Source organism: Oratosquilla oratoria, chromosome 14 (assembly GCF_046742065.1).
Source record: "Oratosquilla oratoria isolate Oo_2021 chromosome 14, ASM4674206v1, whole genome shotgun sequence".
NCBI lineage: Eukaryota > Metazoa > Arthropoda > Malacostraca > Stomatopoda > Squillidae > Oratosquilla > Oratosquilla oratoria.
Window position 1 is genome coordinate 35,069,225 of NC_134790.1, and position 18,014 is coordinate 35,087,238.

An 18,014-nucleotide genomic window follows, 5' to 3' on the forward strand; every position below is an offset into this window, starting at 1 on the left:
AATAAAAAGGAATGCCCTGAGTTGAAAGATGGTTGAAGAAAAGGTTTAGCATGTGTTCTTTGACTGATGTGTAAGTAGGCTATTTTTAGAACATGTATTTAGAGGACCATTTCCTTTTTGTAAGGGGGTGCCCATGTCAAGGCACACTCCCACATCAGAAATTAAAAACCCTGTTGACCAGCCTTTCCATATAATTTTAGAACATAAATAATTGAAGTTCAACTGCCATGTGGCAACTGGTAGCCTGATAATGATCTTTTTGGAAACCTTATGCCCTTCAGGTGGAGTATTTTAAGCCCAGAATTGTGTGATTGAACTTTATGTAGATTGTTTCAGTGTCCAGGGCCATTGGGAATTGTACACTAGAATTGGACAAGATATAATCTCTTTCACTGACATGCATGTATATTTCTAGTGTAGATACATAATTATTCTTATATTCTTGTTTACAGGGGAAGGATGAGCTCAAAGAAACTTTTCGATCAGTGTGTGAAACTTGAAAAGCTTTGGTCCCATGTTTTCACTGCTACCATCAGTTTGACTCAGCCCGACACATGGTATAGGAAAGTGCGGGAAATCGTGGACAAACAACAGTCAGGGCCCATCTGGATGTCAGAAACTAAGGTGAGGCCTTCATGTTTCCATCTTCTTCCTCTATTTTTTTTTTTTTTTTTTTTTTTCCAATGGGTCTACTGTATGGTACTGTATTTCTCTATGGTGTAGTCTAGTTTGGTAACCATCTGTGTATGTGTGTTTTGGATTCAAGGTTTGAGTGGGACTATTGCAGTCTTTTTAGAATTACGCTGTATTAAGTAATAATCTAGCTGTTCTCAGTGGTGGAAATACATGTTAAGTGCAATGCTCGCTGGCCAGTAATAATTCCCAATTAATGCTCCTCTCTCTTTAATCCAGATAAATTATTGGCAGCCTTTTCATTGCTGTGGTACATACATCTCATGTAATGAGCATGTTGGGCTTGATGTTCTTAATGCAGAATTGCTTATAGATTTTTTTTTTTCCCTCCTTCCCCTTCCTCGCCCTCCCTGTGCCCTAAATTGTAAATAAACTTATGGTCGTACCACCCTACGGTTGTTGGACATCTGCTGTGCTGTTGGATCGTGCTCACCTTGTACATTGCATCGCTTGATGTACTAATTTTTCTTCAACTCCTTTCATTTTGTTTGTACTAACAGCCTGTGGAATTCTTAACTGACATGTACTTGATGCCCCTCATGCCGTCCCCCTTTGGGTCACAGGAGGAGATTGACTCCTTCCTCTTCAGTCAAAGTGAAGAGCTGACTCCAACTCAGGAAAACAGCCCAACACAAACTTACCCTCCCAATCCTGCATTTGAAATCTTAGTTGAAGAGATTCCTAAGGGGAAAATCAATGGCCACATTAATGTTCAACCTTTGGTTGTCAGTGGACCTGATACTCTGACTGTGGATCAAGTTAATATTTCTCGAGTCCCCTATCAGCAGAGCGAGCAGTACTTCATCCAGACTCAGTCCCCTATACCTCCCCCTCCTCCCCCTCCCCCTCGCATGGCTCTGTCTTCCCCAGTGTCTTTCTATCCCACTCAAGTTCCTAAACGGCTTTCTACCATTTCTGAGGAATGGACTTACATTTAGAGCAATTGTGGCTCTACTGGCCATGCATGCTTTTAGAAGTAATTGTAGTCAAATACAGTTACTCCTACATGTAATGGATGTGAAATCATATAGTAGTTATAGAGATGGATTGTTTAAAATTTTTAATCTTAAATTTTAAAATTACGCCAGAAGTTGCATCTTTTATGTTTGCTTTTTTCTACTGTTTAACATTGTTTGATTCTGTCAATATCTAGCTCTTTCTCTTCTGGAATGATGATTTAGTAATATCATGGGTCTTTTGTTTTGTGACGAATTTTTGTCTTCTCCATTAATCTAATGATTTAACTAATCAAAAGTGATTCCAGACCAGTCATGCCAAGAACATGCGTTGTGTTGCCTGAGGCATGAAATAGAATTGTTACTTTGGTTTCAGTATGTTGTCAGATGATCAGCTTAGTCAGACTAGGTTGTAAGAAGATTCAAGTAGTTTAGAATACATGGAGTATCATAGATGGTTGCTTAGAATTTGCTAAGTTACTGTATACCAACATGATATCTGGTTTTGAGCATCCTTCTCATGTGACTTTTCTCTCTCTTTTCCCGTATGTCCTGTGGCTTCCCCGTGCATCATACATCGTGCAACATTTCCCACCAATGCTCTGTACTCTGTCATCTGTCAACTCTTTGCCATGGTACTGTTGAGCCAAATGAACGCTCATTTGGTTCCTGTGACACTCTGTTGATGCATTTGCCATAACCTGTCAATGTTGACAAAATTTGCCAAAACTTTGTGATTTGTTAATGCATTATATGATACATGATTTGTCCTATTACTGTAAAAAAAAACAAATTGTATTGACATATTTCCTTTTGCTTTTCTCAACTTTTTCCTCCTGCCATTTGTCCACAAAATGTGCAAATCGATTGTGATTGTATCATGTGTTTTGCATTGTACATAACAGCCCTTCTTGGCGCTGTCTGACGACTTCCTCTTCCCAATGACCTCCCGCCTTTCCTATGCATCCTCACCCGAGTCGGACATGGAGACGGGGCCTGAATCTAGGACCCCGTCCAAATCTCCTTTCCGCAATGTCCAATCCTCATCATCATCCTCCTCCCAAGCCCCACATTACTCTGCCTTTGACTCTCGAGACCCAAGAGGACGACTAGTTAAAAGTTCTTCGGATCCAAGTATAGCAGCACCTGACGAGAGTACTCCTGGATACATGGGAAGTGGGTTACCTAAGGGACATATTGCCCCTCCGCCCTACTCTGCCAGCCCTCACAAACTAGTAAGTCATTGATTCAGCCTGTTTGTCACACAGTTCCTTTGTCTTGAAGCTTTTTTTTTTTGTTTGTTTTTCCTAATTTGGTTGCTTTAAGTTATGAATTTATTTCTACATGTTTTTAAGAATATGATTTTATGCATTCCAGTAGATCTGCATTGCTCAGTTTACACTCTTTGTGAAAAGGAAAAGTTTCCCACATCACATAGATAGAGCCTATTTTTTCCAAGTAGAAGCTCTTGTATTTTGTAGCTTCCCATCACTTTTGTTTTATTTTTTGTCGTAAGAAAAAGCAACTTTGGAAGGCTCCTTTCTTCTTTAAATGTATTTTAGCAAGACATCACAGCCTCTCAAAAGTCACCTTGGCAGTTTTCTTTTAAAAGGAAAATAAGATGGCTGGCAAGATGAAGATCTTGGCTTGTTCAGTGGTGTGGTTTGTATGCTTTTGCATGACCAGCCCGTCTCGCACTGCTACCTCCTCACAGCATGTGGCACTGCCTCCCTTTTGTTTCAGCCGGCTGGCACTTCCCAAGACCCCCACGATGACCGGCGCAAGTCCCATGGTGGTGATAGCAAGTATGGGTTTTCCAGTGGGAGTTACATAGGCTCGCCCTCTGGAGTAGATCCTTATCATAATCGCACTCCTGTCAAAAATAGTAGTGGAGATACTGGTGGGATGGGGGTAGGAGGTGGAGGTGGAAGTGGGAGTGTTGGTGGAATGAGTGTTGGGTCACCTCCAGGTTCTCCCTATGGGTCTAACCTTCAACAGCAGCAACAACAACAACAACAGCAACAGCAATATGTTAGTCGTTCGTCCCACAATCCACCCCCATCCTCGCAGTCCCCCCACCATAGACGCTCCCCACACTCAGGCCCAATGTCCAATAATGCCCGTGGGAATCGAGGGAGCAGTAATCCACCCCTTCACCCTAACAACCCTCCAGGCAGTTATCATGGGCTACCCTCCCACCTTAATGGTCATGGGGGGGATGGAGGAGAAGATAAGGCACCCGAAGTCCCACCAAAGGTAGATCGCTCAAGCAAGCCAGGTCGGGTGAGGTCAGGTCATGACTTTGGGGCAGGGAAGGAGCTTGAATATGAAGGCAACTATATGAACACTGGTCGAGGCGACAGCCTAGAGAGGACGCACAAGGTTAGCCCTTTTGAGTTGCAATTTGTTTTGGCTTGTTTTCAGCTTGGTTTGATTTTTGTTTATTTATGTATATGTTTAATTTTGTTCTTATTTATTTATCTTTTATTTATTTTTTCATCATGTTATGTGCAAGTATTTATATGTATGTGATTGCTTTATTATTCTTTGGCTCTCCCATTGTTCACAGTATCTTTTTTGCAGTGCTGAGCCCTCAGAGATTGTGAAGTTTGTAAATGTAAATGATGGTCATACAACTATGTATGGAAAGGAACCACAACTGGGCTGAGATTGATGTAATGGAATGTATATTTGTTGACTTTTATGCAAGCAATACTGACAATCATAACTTGTCAATCTGTGTAACATGCAAGCCTATTCCAGGTCAAGTGGAACTTTTATCTCAGCCTATTTGTTGCTCCAAATGTACATACCCGTAGTGATAACCTAATTCATCCATGGCCGTTGGTTGTTAAAGCCCTGATTTCTTCACTTTTTCATAAGTACTTGCAATTGATCAGAACCTGTTAAACTTAAATACCTGAGACATTGTACAGTGTCATTTGATTAATATTAATATAGGACAGTTCTAAATTATTATATTATTATAAAAAAAATTTAGTCAAGCTTTTCAGGAAAGGCTGCTAAAGTTCTTAAGATTCTTTTTATATAGAACACTATAACAGCACTTTGGTACCTCTTGATTATTACTAAAGGGGAAGTAACATTTCTATTATTCACTTGAATATGATAAAGGTCACTTCATCAATGGCAGGACCAGTGATGGGTGCTTGCTTGTGGTGGTCCTGTGAGATGGATGTCACAGAGAATCAACTCCCTTCCATTTGTCTTCAAATACTGGAACACCTTTACCTTCATTTAGAAATGTAACCTCTATAGGGCAGCATTTTGTTTTTAGACTGGGCCCAAGATCTCTTACCTGACAAATTGTAACTACTCTCCTTATCTCCTCTCTCCTCTTTCTCCTCTTCCTCCTCTATCTCCTCTTCCACATTTTCTCCTCCTCCTCAGTACTTCACCAGGCACCCCCAAATGTCAAACCAGAAGAGAACTCACTCCTAAATTACATAAATAGCACTGGTCCATCTGTGATCAGGTCATCACCCAGCAACAGACACCAAATGCCCAAGGTCTAATCACCACAAAGAAGACAAAGAACACATTATTTTACACCGTCCTGCACACACCCCAGACATACATACATATATATACCAAAGGCTTTTTCTCCCTTGTATGGAGGTAGCCAAAAAACAAAGGCATAAATCCACTCCCACCCATTCCATCCCCATTTACTCCACTCCCATCCACCCCCCTCCCTCCCTTGCATCTTGATTCCTCCAGGATGACAGGTCACGCCTGCATCTTGCCTACTGCCCTGGGTCAGAAGTACTGTTGCAAGACAGTACATCCACAGCAAGACCGCTTCATTAAATTGGTGACCCCCCCTCTCCCTCCCCTCATGCAGAAATGGAGAAGATGGGGAGAAATCCCTTTGGTCTATGTCAAAATATTGTTCACATATACTCCCTCACCCCCCATCCCCCACCCACTCCCTTTCATGCATCACAGCATCATCTATACCCAACAATTCTTCATTCACCCTTATCTTTTGTCTTCTCCCATCCTTCCTCAACAGACATTCCCTTCTTTCCCAATTCCCCTTTTACCCCATCCATCCATCTCATCCTTGGTCACCCCCTCATGTTCACTCCCTCTACCTCAGCCTTTCACACACCTTTTACTAATCTTTCTTGACTCATTCTTTCCAAGTGTCCAAACCATCACAATACTCTTTCATCAACCCTATCTCCCAACTCCCTTTTCAATCCCACTCTCCTCACCTCCTCATTTCTCACTCTATCCAGCCTAGTAACCCCTATCATACTTCTCAGGCACCTCATCTCAAACACATTCAAACTCCTCTTTTCCTCTCTTTCTCTCTTATGTTCCATGTTTCTGCCCCATACAGTGCTGTTGGCACAATCACTCCTTCATACAATCTCCTCTTAGCATCCATTCCCAAATGTCTATTTCTCATGCTTTTTAATCCCTAAGGTATTTACTTGCTTCTCTCAATCAACATTCTACCTCCACCACTCCTCCCTTTCCCGCCACATTTGCACCCAAGTATCTAAAACTATCCACTTCCTCCAGTTTCTCTCCTTTAATACTAACTTCCAATCTGCTGCCACCTTCTCCCCTTGTACATCTCATCACCTTACTTTTACCCACATTTATCTTCAACTTCCTTTTTCCGCACACCTTCCCAAAGTCTGTCACTAACTTCCTCAATCCCTCCTCTGATCCTGCTACAAATGCAGTGTTATCAGCAAACAACAACTGGCTTATTTCCCACTTTTCTCCATTTTCTTTAACCATCTCCAATTTCCAACCCATTACCCTTACATTTACCTCTCACACCACCCCATCCATGTATAAATTGAACAGTCAAAGTGACATAACACATCCCTGCAGACTCAACAAAATCTCTTCATGAAATAGTCTATAGGTTGAAATGATGAATGTAACCAGTTTCTTTGAGGTGGTGGATCTCCTGTTAGAGAGGACCAGGGTTGATGGATTGAGTGATTAATAGATCAATCAATTTGTTGCCCCAAGTTTCTCTTGCAGGAGACCTACAACTCATAGGTAACAGGCTATGGCCACCAGGCAGGTCCATAAGTCATTCAGGGAAGAAATACAGTAGGAAAATAGGAATAGGAATGAATAAGGAATTAAAAAAAGGAATCAATTAATATAAACCAGTTAGGAAATGGTGATTGTCAAAAGGTACCTCAGGGGTAAAGCTTGATTTGTGGAAGGCCATGGATGACCACCACTTGCAGAGTGATTACTCTGAAGAAGCTCAGAAAATATGCATAAAGAATCTTGCCTCATATGATACTGTATAATAGTTTTCTTTAATTTTAATAAACTTTTTTTTTGTGTGTGAAACCATAGAAACTCAGTTTCTATGAATAGTTATTTACAGAATTTATTAATAACTAATGGGTATGCACTTCAAATATATAGCAATGTGTGGTAGAAATTTATGTTTTGGATGATTACAAGATTGCAGAGAAGTATATTTCTCAGGGAGTACTGTATGTATAGGGATAAGTGATATATCACAAGCCCTTCTTTACAGTGATACTTTAGATTTTGTTTTGGCTATGGCTCAGTTTTGTACTTCAGTTATTAAGAATCCCTTCAGTTCATGGATCCCACAGCATTACCCATAGTATGGACCATATATGAGCTCTGAGGTTTCATCCAGGAGGAAAAGAGCTGTCAATGATAAGTCCAACACATAATCCAAGACTGTGGTGGTCAGTCTCACCCACACATGCACACACAAACACACACACATACACATGGGTCACTATGAGCATAGCTCTCTTCCTGTAAAATACAACTAGGTAAATACACACATACACACACACAGACATAAACGGACGTGGGCGAATGGCTAGAAAATGAGCTCTTGTACAGTGCTTTTTCAATAACAAAAGGAAACACCTAGTTGTAATTACAAAAGAGAAGCAGTTGTGTTTATCGAGTGACCGCAATGGTAGAATAAATTTCAAGTAAATAGTATATTAAATATACAAAATGGAGAAAGAAAAAGAAGAAAGAAGAAGAAGTGAACCAATGAAGAGAGGTGTGGACATGAGCAGAGTCAAGTCACCGCTGGGGTTGATACCAAAAAATCATGAATGATTGATACCCCGAAATCAACTCAAAGGTGGGACACCAATGTTTTTTCAGGATTTCCAAAAGAAAGAGGTAGAGGTTTAGAAAGAGAAACCAGGTATAAAAAGAGGTAGAGGTTTAGATGTGGAAAGAGAAACCAGGTATAAAAAGAGGTAGAGGTTTAGATGTGGAAAGAGAAACCAGGTATAAAAAGAGGTAGAGGTTTAGATGTGGAAAGAGAAACCAGGTATAAAAAGAGAGGTTTAGATGTAGAAAGAGAAACCAGGTATAAAAAGAGGTAGAGGTTTAGATGTGGAAAGAGAAACCAGGTATAAAAAGAGTAGAGGTTTAGATATGGAAAGAGAAACCAGGTATAAAAAGAGGTAGAGGTTTAGGTGTGGAAAGAGAAACCAGGTATAAAAAGAGGTAGAGGTTTAGATGTGGAAAGAGAAATCAGGTATAAAAATGTACTAAGAAATCGGGATATTGCTGATTTGATGGAGGAATTAATAGATTTGAAAGATGAATATAGGGCAATGTACAGAGAGATAAACCAACTACGAAGAGCTAATGATGAGATGAACAAAGAGCTTAATGATCTAAAAAGCTAATTAAATATGGTCAGAAGTGATAATGAAAGAATGAAAAATGAAGATAAAAGTAAAAATGAGGCATTGAAAAAAGAAGTCAAAGAACAAATACAAGCAGTGACCGAGAAAGTAGGAGAAACAATTAAGGAGACGGATCTCCTAGAAATAAAGAATCAATGGAAGCTAGAACAAGAAAATCAGAAAATAACCTTTAAATAGTACAACAGCAGGTAGGGGAAAATGCTAAAGATATGGTAATTAAAGTAATTAAAGAAAAGGAAAACTGGTTAAGAGACACAGTGGATAAAAAAAGTGCATTGTAGTTTATGGTATTAAAGAAAAACATAATGTACACAGATACCAAAGAGAAAAGAGAAAGAAATGGCAAAAGCAATTCTGAAAGAGATACAAGAGGAGGGACAGGTAATGGACAAAGAGATAGAAGTACATAGAATGGGACAGTACTCTAGAGAAAAACAGTATAGGCCACTAAAAATCAAACTAAGGTCTCAAATGATAGCTGAAGAAGTACTATTAAAAGGAGCAAAACTGGAAACTAATGAAAAATACAAAAAGGTATGGATAAAAAAAGAAATGAGTGATGAGGAAAAAGAGAAAGAAAAGACCCTTAGAAATGAAGCAAATGAAAAAAACGAGAGAAGAACAGACTGAAAAGAATTATTTTTTTGGAGAGTACTGGACATGAGGCTGACAAAATGGTACATAAAAAGGAAATGTAATAAAAAAAAAAAAGAGAGAGAAGAAAATAAAAAATAAAAAATAATATATACTAACATAGACAGCATGATTTCAGGACTAAACGAATTATATTGCTCTCTGTCAATAGAAAAACCAGACACAATGGTAATTGAGGAGACAAAATTAAAAGGTCCACTACCATCAAATACTGTGGGACAAGGTCTATACAACCAATGGGCAAAAAATAGAAAGGATAAACAGGGTGGAGTCATGTTTTTTATTAAGAAAGGCTTAAATGTGACAAAGACAATAGAAGGAAAAAATAATGTGGAATTGATTACGATTGAACTTGAAAACAGGCATGAAAAGATAATTGATTTCTCACTCAAAGAAGGAAAAGTACCACAAAATTGGAAAAATGCAAATATTGTACCAACATACAAAGGAGGGGACAAGGAAAATCCAACTAACTATAGACTGGTATTCCATATAAGTACAATAGCAAAAATGTGAAAAAGTTATCAAAAGTAAATAGTTTAAACATTTGGAAGAGAATAGTATACCAAGTCCAAAACAATTTGGATCTAGATGTGGAAGATCATGTGCCACAAACTTGATTTGCTTTTACTTGAGGCTAATAGAAATAATACAAGAAATTAATGGATGGGGAGATTGTACCTTCTTAGATCTACAAAAAGCATTTGATAAAGTGCCAGATAAAAAGCTACTAAGAAAAATTGAAATGATAGGTGGAGTACAAGGAAAGTTATTGGAATGGATGGAAGATTTCTTGAATGGGAGAAAAATGAAGGTGGTACTTAGAAACAAGAACTCAACCTTGGAAGAAATGATAAGTGGAGTCCCACAAGGTTCTGTATTGGCTCTGATAATGTTTGCCATTTATATGAATGATATGGATGAAGGTGTGGAATGTTTTATGAACTTCTTTGCAGATGATGCAAAACTACTAAAGAAAGTACAGAGGAAGATTGGAAATCATTACAAAAAGACCTGGATAAAGTCTGGGAATGGAGTCAAAAGTGTGAAGTGAACTTCAACATCAAGAAATGTAGTATAATGAAATTTGGAAAAAGTGAAAATAGAATATCAGGACAATATAAAATTGGTACAAAGGAATTTAAAAAAGTTAACTCGGAAAGGGACCTAGGAGTAATTATCAGCAATGACATGACACTAGACAAACATGTCAACAGAATAGTTGGAGAAACCTTCAATTTACTAAGATCAATGAAAGTGGCCTTTGACTACTTGGTAAAGAAAATATTAGTTACATTGATAAGACCAAGATTGGAGTATGCTGTGACATTATGGACACCCAGTACTAAAAAAGAATATAAAGAAATTAGAATCCAAAGAGCAACAACAAGGATGGCACCAACACTCTCCAAACTGACATAAGAACAAAGGTTGTCCAAACTGGAACTACCAACTTTGGAACAAAGAAGAGAAAAAGGAGATCTACTGACCATCTACAGAATTATGAAAGGGATGGAAGTCCTCCATAGAGATGATTTACTAAAGTGGTATAAAAGAAAAACAAGAGGACATGAAAAGAAACTTAAAAAGGATAGTTATAGAAGAGATCTGAAAAAGAATAGTTTCTCACACAGAGTGGATATCTGGAATAAATTGGATGAGGAAACAGTAAGTGCAAAAACCATACAAGAATTTAAGAACAAACTTGTTGCTGAAAGATACAAAGACAGGTCACTACGAGCATAGCTCTCTTTCCATAAAATACAACTAGGTAAATACACAAGAGGGCACAAAAAGAAACTAAAAAAGGATAGTTACAGAAGAGATCTGAAAAGGAACAGTTTCCCACACAGAGTGATAGATACTTGGAACAAATTAGACAACCAAACAGTGTGTGCAAACACTATTGAAGATTTTAAGAAAAAACTTGATGCTGAGAGATACAAAGATGGGTCGCCTCGAGCATAGCTCTCTTCCCGTATAATACAACTAGGTAAATACATGCACACACACACACACAAACCAAAGATCCTTTTCCCCTTATAAAGGGGGGCAGGGGTCAAGTTAAAATTGTACAGTATGAGGCAAGCCAAAACAAAATCCATAAAATAAAATGATTATAATGATTAATGATGAAATATGTTATCTATATTTTTTAATCTGTCTGGATTTTTTCATATATTTTGTTTAATAGAAAATGTAGATTGTGCCATGATTTGAAACAGGGTGCAAACATGAGTACCATGGTCAGATCAAACAGTAGATACTGGATTTGACGAGAAAACAGTATATCATCAAACTACTGCATAACACAATAACAGTAATGCTTGAGACATTTGCATGGTGTAAAGATGCAAATATAAAAAAAAAGGTCGGGGGGAAAATTTGATAATAGCGGGAAAGGTCGTGAATTATTGGTGACTTTATCCAGAACTCTTATGATATGACGAGTCCCGTTTTGGGCCCCAACGCACATGATGATCTCAAGAGTGTCTTACATCCTCGCTCTCCGCACGAACAGCACCGCTACAATCGATCCTCGTCACAGCCTCCAGCGTATAGGGATGAACAGTACAGGTAAGATACTTTTGAGCATTTTCTTGCATGCATATTAATATTCATCATAATTCTATGCCATAGTTGTTATTCTTTGTGCACTCCCATTTCCCACTCCCCTCTTCTCTCTCTCTTTGTCAATATCACTCATCAGGTGTCTGTAATACAGAAGTTTAGAAAGATTAATTAGAGGATCATATTGACCTTTGACATTCATTGTGGTGGAAAACTGAATTAGTAGCAAATGTACCTGAGTAATTCTTATCTCTCAAAAATTAGATATAAAAATTGCATCCATGGTTTTGGTGCTTCTATCTATATATATATATATATATACCAAGGGCTTTTTCCTCCTTACCGGGGAGGTAGCCAAGTCCAAAGTCATATACCTACTCCCACTCATTTCATTCCCACTCATTCCACTCCCATCCACCACTCTTTCTCCTCTCTCATCTTAGCTCCTCATGGATGACAGGTAATCCCTATGCCCCACCCACTGCCTTGGGCTAGAAACAATGTAGCAGGACACAGCACATCTATAGCAAGGCTGGTTCACTTAATTGGTGACCCCTCCCTTTCCATCCCCTTGTGCAGAAAAAGAGAAAATGGAGAAATCCCTTCGGGCTACATCAAAATATCATTCACATATAACCATTCCTTAACCCCCCTCCTCCACTCCCTCCTTTCCTTGCATCACATTATCATCTACACACATCCATTCTCCACGCACTCCTATCTCCTGCTTTCTCCCTTCATTGCTCAATGCCCTTTTCACCCCATCCATCCATCTCATCCTAGTTCATCCCCTCAAGTTCACTCCCTCCACCTCTGCATTCCACACCTTTTACTAATTTTTCTTTGCACATTCTTTCCATGTGCCCAAACTATCCTAGTACTCTTTCATCAGCCCTATTTGCTATCTCCTTTTCCACCCCAGCTCTCCTCCTCATTTCTCACTCTTATCCAACCTAGTAACCCCTACCATGGTTCTCAGACATTTCATCTCAAACACATTGAAACTGTTCCTCTCTACCTCTCAGATTTCTTGGTTTTGGTGCCACCGCTTAAAGCATTGTAAGAAGGGACAGCTGAACCCTTCATGTGGGTATGTGCTTTGACTTGGCCAACCACCTTGTCATTGGGAGAAGGCCTTTGGTGCATATATTTTGTAAAATGAACTGTATCAGAGTTATGAAAGTTTCTCAGGGAGTTAGTTGAAATCATCATGTAATATCATTACCACCTTGGCAAATACATATCAAAGGACCTTTCCTTATTGCAAGGGGGTGGCCAAGTCAAAGTACACACACATCATGTTACTCCTTAGAGAATTTAGCATTACTGATACTAGACCATTTTCTTCACACAAAAAGTAGGATTTTGGCTCAAAATGTGAATGATAATAATGATGATACATATACCAATGGCTTTTTCCTCTATACAAGGGAGGTAGCCAAAGTCAAAGGCATAAATCCACTCCCATCTATTTTATTCCCACATACTCCACTCCCATCTATTTTATTCCCACATACTCCACTCCCAACCACTACCCCTCCCTCCCTCTTTTCTCAGCTCCTCCTAGATGACTGGTCATCCCTGCATCTTGTATACTGCCCTGGGTCAGAAGCAATGTAGCAAGACACAGCATATCCAAAGCAAGCCCACTTCATTTAATTGGCAACTCCCCTTCTCTGTCCCTTTGTAGAGAAAAAGAGAAGCTGAGGAGAAATCCCTTTGCTCTGTGTCAAAATATTATTCACATATACTCCCTCACCCCCCCATCCCCCACCCACTCCCTCCCATACATCACAGCATCATCTATACACAACCATTCTCCATTCACCCCTATCTTCTGTCTTCTCCCTTCCTTCCTCAACAGACATTCCCCTCTTTCCCTATGCCCCTTTTACCCCATCCATTCATCTCATACTTGGTTACCCCCCATGTTCACTCCCTCCACCTCTGCCTTCCACACCTATTTTACTAATATTTTTTCACTCATTCTTTCCATGTGTCCAAAACCATCCCAATACTCTTTCATCAACCCAATCTACCAATTCCCTCTTCACCCCCACTCTCCTCCTCACCTCGTTTCTCACTCCATCCAGCCTAGTAACCTCTACCATACTTCCCAGGCACCTCATCTCAAAGACATTTAAACTCTTCCTCTCTTTCTCTCTTATGTTCCATGTTTCTGCCCCATACAATGCTGTTGGCACAGTCACTTCTTCATACAAAATCCTCTTAGCATCCATTCCCAAATATCTATTTCTCATTATATTTTTTATTTAATCCCCGAAAGCATTTACTTGCTTCTCTCAATTTACATTCTACCTTCACCTCCACGCCTCCCTTTCCCGCCACATTCACACCCAAGTATCTAAAGCTATCCATTACCTCCAGCCAGTCTGTCTCCCATAATACTCACTTTCAATTTGCTACCATCCTTTCCCCTTGTACATCTCATCGCCTTACTTTTACCCACATTTATCTTCAGCTTCCTTTTTTTTGCACACCTTCCCAAACTTCGTCACTGACTTCCTTAATCCCTCCTCTGATCCTGCTACAAGTGCACTGTCATCAGCAAACAACAACTGGCTTATCACCCAATTTTCTCCATTTTCTTTAACCTTCTCCAATCCCTGACCCATTACCCTTGCTTTTACCTCTCACACCACCCCATTCATGTATTAATTGAACAGCCAAGGTGACATAACACATTCTTGGTGAAGTCCCATCTTTACTTCAAACCACTCATTCTCTTCATTTCTTATCCTAACACAGTCCCTACTACTCTTGACTGCATTTAACAGCTTTCCTCCCGTCCCATATATCTGCAATACCTCCCACAGTGCCTTCCTGTCTACCCTGTCACATGCCTTTTCCAAATCCATAAAGGCCCAAAAAACATCCTTACCTTTCCCTAAAGCTTTCTCACATATCTGCCTTACCACAAAAATCTGATCCATGCAACCCCTCCCTGTCCTAAACACTCACTGTTCCTCACCAGTTACTCCCTCTGTTCCTCTTCTAATCCTCTCAATCAAAACCCTCCCATAAGTCTTCCCAACTACACTCAACAAACTGATCCCTCTGAAAGTACTACATTCACACTTGTCGCCTTTTACCTTGTAAAGCAGATCTATACAGACACTCCCTCAGTCCTCCAGTACTCTACCCTCTTTTAGACAAATATTAAGCAACCTCACCAGCCAGTCCGCCATTACTGTACCTCCCTGTTTTAGACACTCCATATGACACCCATCTAACCCAGGTGCCTTACCTGCTCTTATCATTTTAATAACTGCTTTCACCTCATCTTTCCTTATTACTACTCCATTTTCTTCATTCATCACTGTCATTTTCTTAGTGCTTCCCACAGCAGCTACCTTTCCCTCCCTATCTTTCACATTTAGCATCTCCCAAAAATACTCTGCCTATCTTCCTCTATTCATAGAGAAATGATGATACTTTATTATACTGCAACTATCCCTCTGTTATGCTGTCCCTGCACTCTTGTTACTATCCTGTACTACTCTGAATATTCATTTTCTCTTTTTGCCAAACCCTGTGGAGGGGGAAAAGAATACTGCCACCAAGTATTTCCACTTGAGTTGTATAAGGCGACAAAAATGGGATGGGGATAGGACTAGGCAACCTTCTCCCTGTAGCCCCAAAGGGGACATTCCTAAGAAAAGCAAAAGTAGAAGAGTGTATGCAAGTTTTCCAACCAGTACCCTAAGGTTTGGGTCTTTTAATGTGCGTGGATGTGATACAAATGAGAGTAAAAGGGAAGAGATAGGCAGTATGTTTGTGAGAAGAAAGATGGATGTGTTGGCATTAAGTGAAACTAAGTTGAAAGGGAGGGGTGAGTTTGAGTTTGGGAGTGTGGTTGGGAGGATCTCAGGAGAGAGGAGAAGACGAGGGAGAGAAGGGGTGGTTATACTGGTAAGTGAGGAAATGGGTAAGCGTGTGATGGAGTGGAAGGAGGTTTCTTCAAGGTTAATGTGGATGAAGGTGAAACTGGGAAGGGAGATGTGGGTTTTTGTAAGTGCATATGGGCCTGGTAGTGAGAAGAGTGTAGAGGAAAGGGAGGCTTTTTGGATGGATTTAGATGGGTACATAGAGGGTTTAGAGAAAAATGTCAATGTAGTGATATTGGAAGACCTTAATGCTAGGGTAGGAAATGAACCAATAGACAGAGTGCTTGGTAAGTGAGAAGTTCCAGGAAATTATCGTAGTGGAGAGTTGATGGTGTCTAGAGAGTTGATGATAGCAAATACAGTGTTTAGGAAGAAAGTCAAGCATAAGTACACAGAGGAGAGGGTAATGGATGGTAGGGTGGTAGATATACTGTTAATGGGCTATAGTGGTAATGATGAAAGTAGTAGGAAGAGTTAAGGATGTACATGTTCTAAGGTGAGAGTGGGGGAATATCAGATAATTTTTTGGTGGAAGGTAAGTTGAGAGTGGAGGATAGATGAATACAAATGTAAAAAGTGACCGTGTGGGCCAGGGGACAAGCATCGCTGGTTACAAGTACTGAAGAGAACTGAACATGGAGACCCAAGCCTGTTTCCTTATATACCATTCCTGCATACTGAAAAGTAGCGGAGGACACAGACTGACCAAAACATGGCTCAGCTGGGCCTAGTTTGTGCTTTCATGAGGATACAAATACCTATAGTACAGGCATAATATGGACTTAACCTACACAAAAATAATACAAAGCCGAAGGCCAGCTGTTTCTACAACACATATACATTCCTTGTCCATCCCATTTCTGCAGTGGCAATACTATAAGCCAAAATATCATGTAGAAGCACATGTGTGGGACTCTGTTCACCACAAGGGAGTATGTATGAATGATAAATTGACACAGCCCAAAGTGATTTCTCTCTGTCTTCTGTTTTTCTGCATTAGGGCACACAGAAGGGGGTTGCCAATTTAATGAAACTGCCTTGCTGTAGATGTGCTCTGTCTTGCTGCACTGCTTCTGACCCAGGGCAGTGGGTGTGATGCAGGGATGAACCGTCATCCAAGAGGAGCCAAGATAAGAGGGAGGGAAGGGGTTGAATGGGAGTGGAGTATGTGGGGATGGAATAGGTGGGAGTGGATTTTATGCCTTTGTTTTTTTGGCTACCTCCCTTGTAACGGTGAAAGCCTTTGGTATATGTATATACAATAATGTGGAATTTTCATGCTATAGGTGGAAAAAAAAGAAGAAATACATGAAATAAAAGTGAACAAGCTTAATATTCTTATACTGGGACTAGCACCTGATGATATATGCATGAATACAGTTGTACATCTCATAAAGAAAGTGTTATGTTACATATATGCCTGAATGGATAAAGGCAAACTTTTTCTTTTTCTTTTAAGAACATCTATCAGACCTTAACCCTTTCACTGCTGCTCATACAGTTTGCTGCCAGGCAATCTTATTCAGCTAAGGGAACCTCCTGTGCAGTGAAATGTCAAGCCTCTCTTATTTAACTCTTTCACTATTATCCAATGGTGGGATTGAGCTGGTTCTTTCCATTTAATATGAACCTGTTCTTAGAATTTCATGAATGCCATGAACTGGTTATTAAAAATTGGCTTATACAGACTAAAAATACATCTTAAGATGTCTGCATGATACTGGCCTAGTGAGAGAACCTGTTGTTGAATTTTTTTAATCTCAACACTGCTGCTATCCACAAAAGAAACTCTGCACTGTGAATGGGTTGAGGAACTGTGTGATGCATGTTCTGGCTTTTATCAGGAATTTTTATTCAACTAAAGGACCTCCCCCTTGTGCAGCAAGAGTTGATTAACTGTGTAATGCATGTTCTGGGTGCTACCAAATACTTTTAAAAAACCAAAGACAATTCCCCTCCCCCTTACACAGTAAAATGGTTGGTGAAATGTGAAATACATGTTTTTAGCTGCCACAGGCAGTTTTTTTTTATAGATTAGGGAACTTCTTTGGACAGTGAATGTGTAGAGGAACTATATATGATAAAAATAGTGTTTGTGGAGTCTGTGTGTCTCTAATTATAAAATTTACTTTAAAGTGGGAAGGGCAGTGAATAGATTTCAGATGAGTGTGGGGTGGGTATAAACTTTGACAAAAAAAAAATATATATATATATATATATATACATACATACATACATACATACATATAAGAACCTTTGGTATGCATTAATGTATTATTTAAATTAATTTATGTTGTCTGCCTGAATAATTTCTTTCTCTAATTTATTCCACCAAATGGGTGTGAGATGGGTGAAAGGGTGCATGCATTGATTGGCCACCCTTATGAGAGGGAAAGGGGTTCTTGATATATGTATGCATGCATGTATTCCATAGAGAAAAATGGATTTCTTAATGTGCTTCAAGTATTACATTTCCTTAAGTTTCCTGTTATGTCCTCTTGATATTC

At 39.5% G+C, this 18,014-nt stretch overlaps 1 protein-coding gene across 27 annotated transcripts in view; it reads left to right on the top strand.

Annotated features, from left to right (window-relative positions):
- pyd (zonula occludens-like protein polychaetoid) overlaps nucleotides 1-18,014 on the top strand; it is a 600,297-nt gene that overhangs the window by 560,191 nt on the left and 22,092 nt on the right. For 20 of the 27 annotated variants that reach the window (XM_076197998.1, XM_076197987.1, XM_076197989.1 and 17 more), the window contains 4 exons: nucleotides 453-624; nucleotides 2,555-2,884; nucleotides 3,393-4,031; nucleotides 11,460-11,605. In XM_076197998.1, coding sequence (XP_076054113.1) covers nucleotides 453-624; nucleotides 2,555-2,884; nucleotides 3,393-4,031; nucleotides 11,460-11,605 — 1,287 coding nt within the window. The remainder of the gene's footprint in view (nucleotides 1-452; nucleotides 625-2,554; nucleotides 2,885-3,392; nucleotides 4,032-11,459; nucleotides 11,606-18,014) is intronic. The other 7 variants (XM_076197986.1, XM_076197981.1, XM_076197982.1 and 4 more) reach the window with 3 other exon arrangements.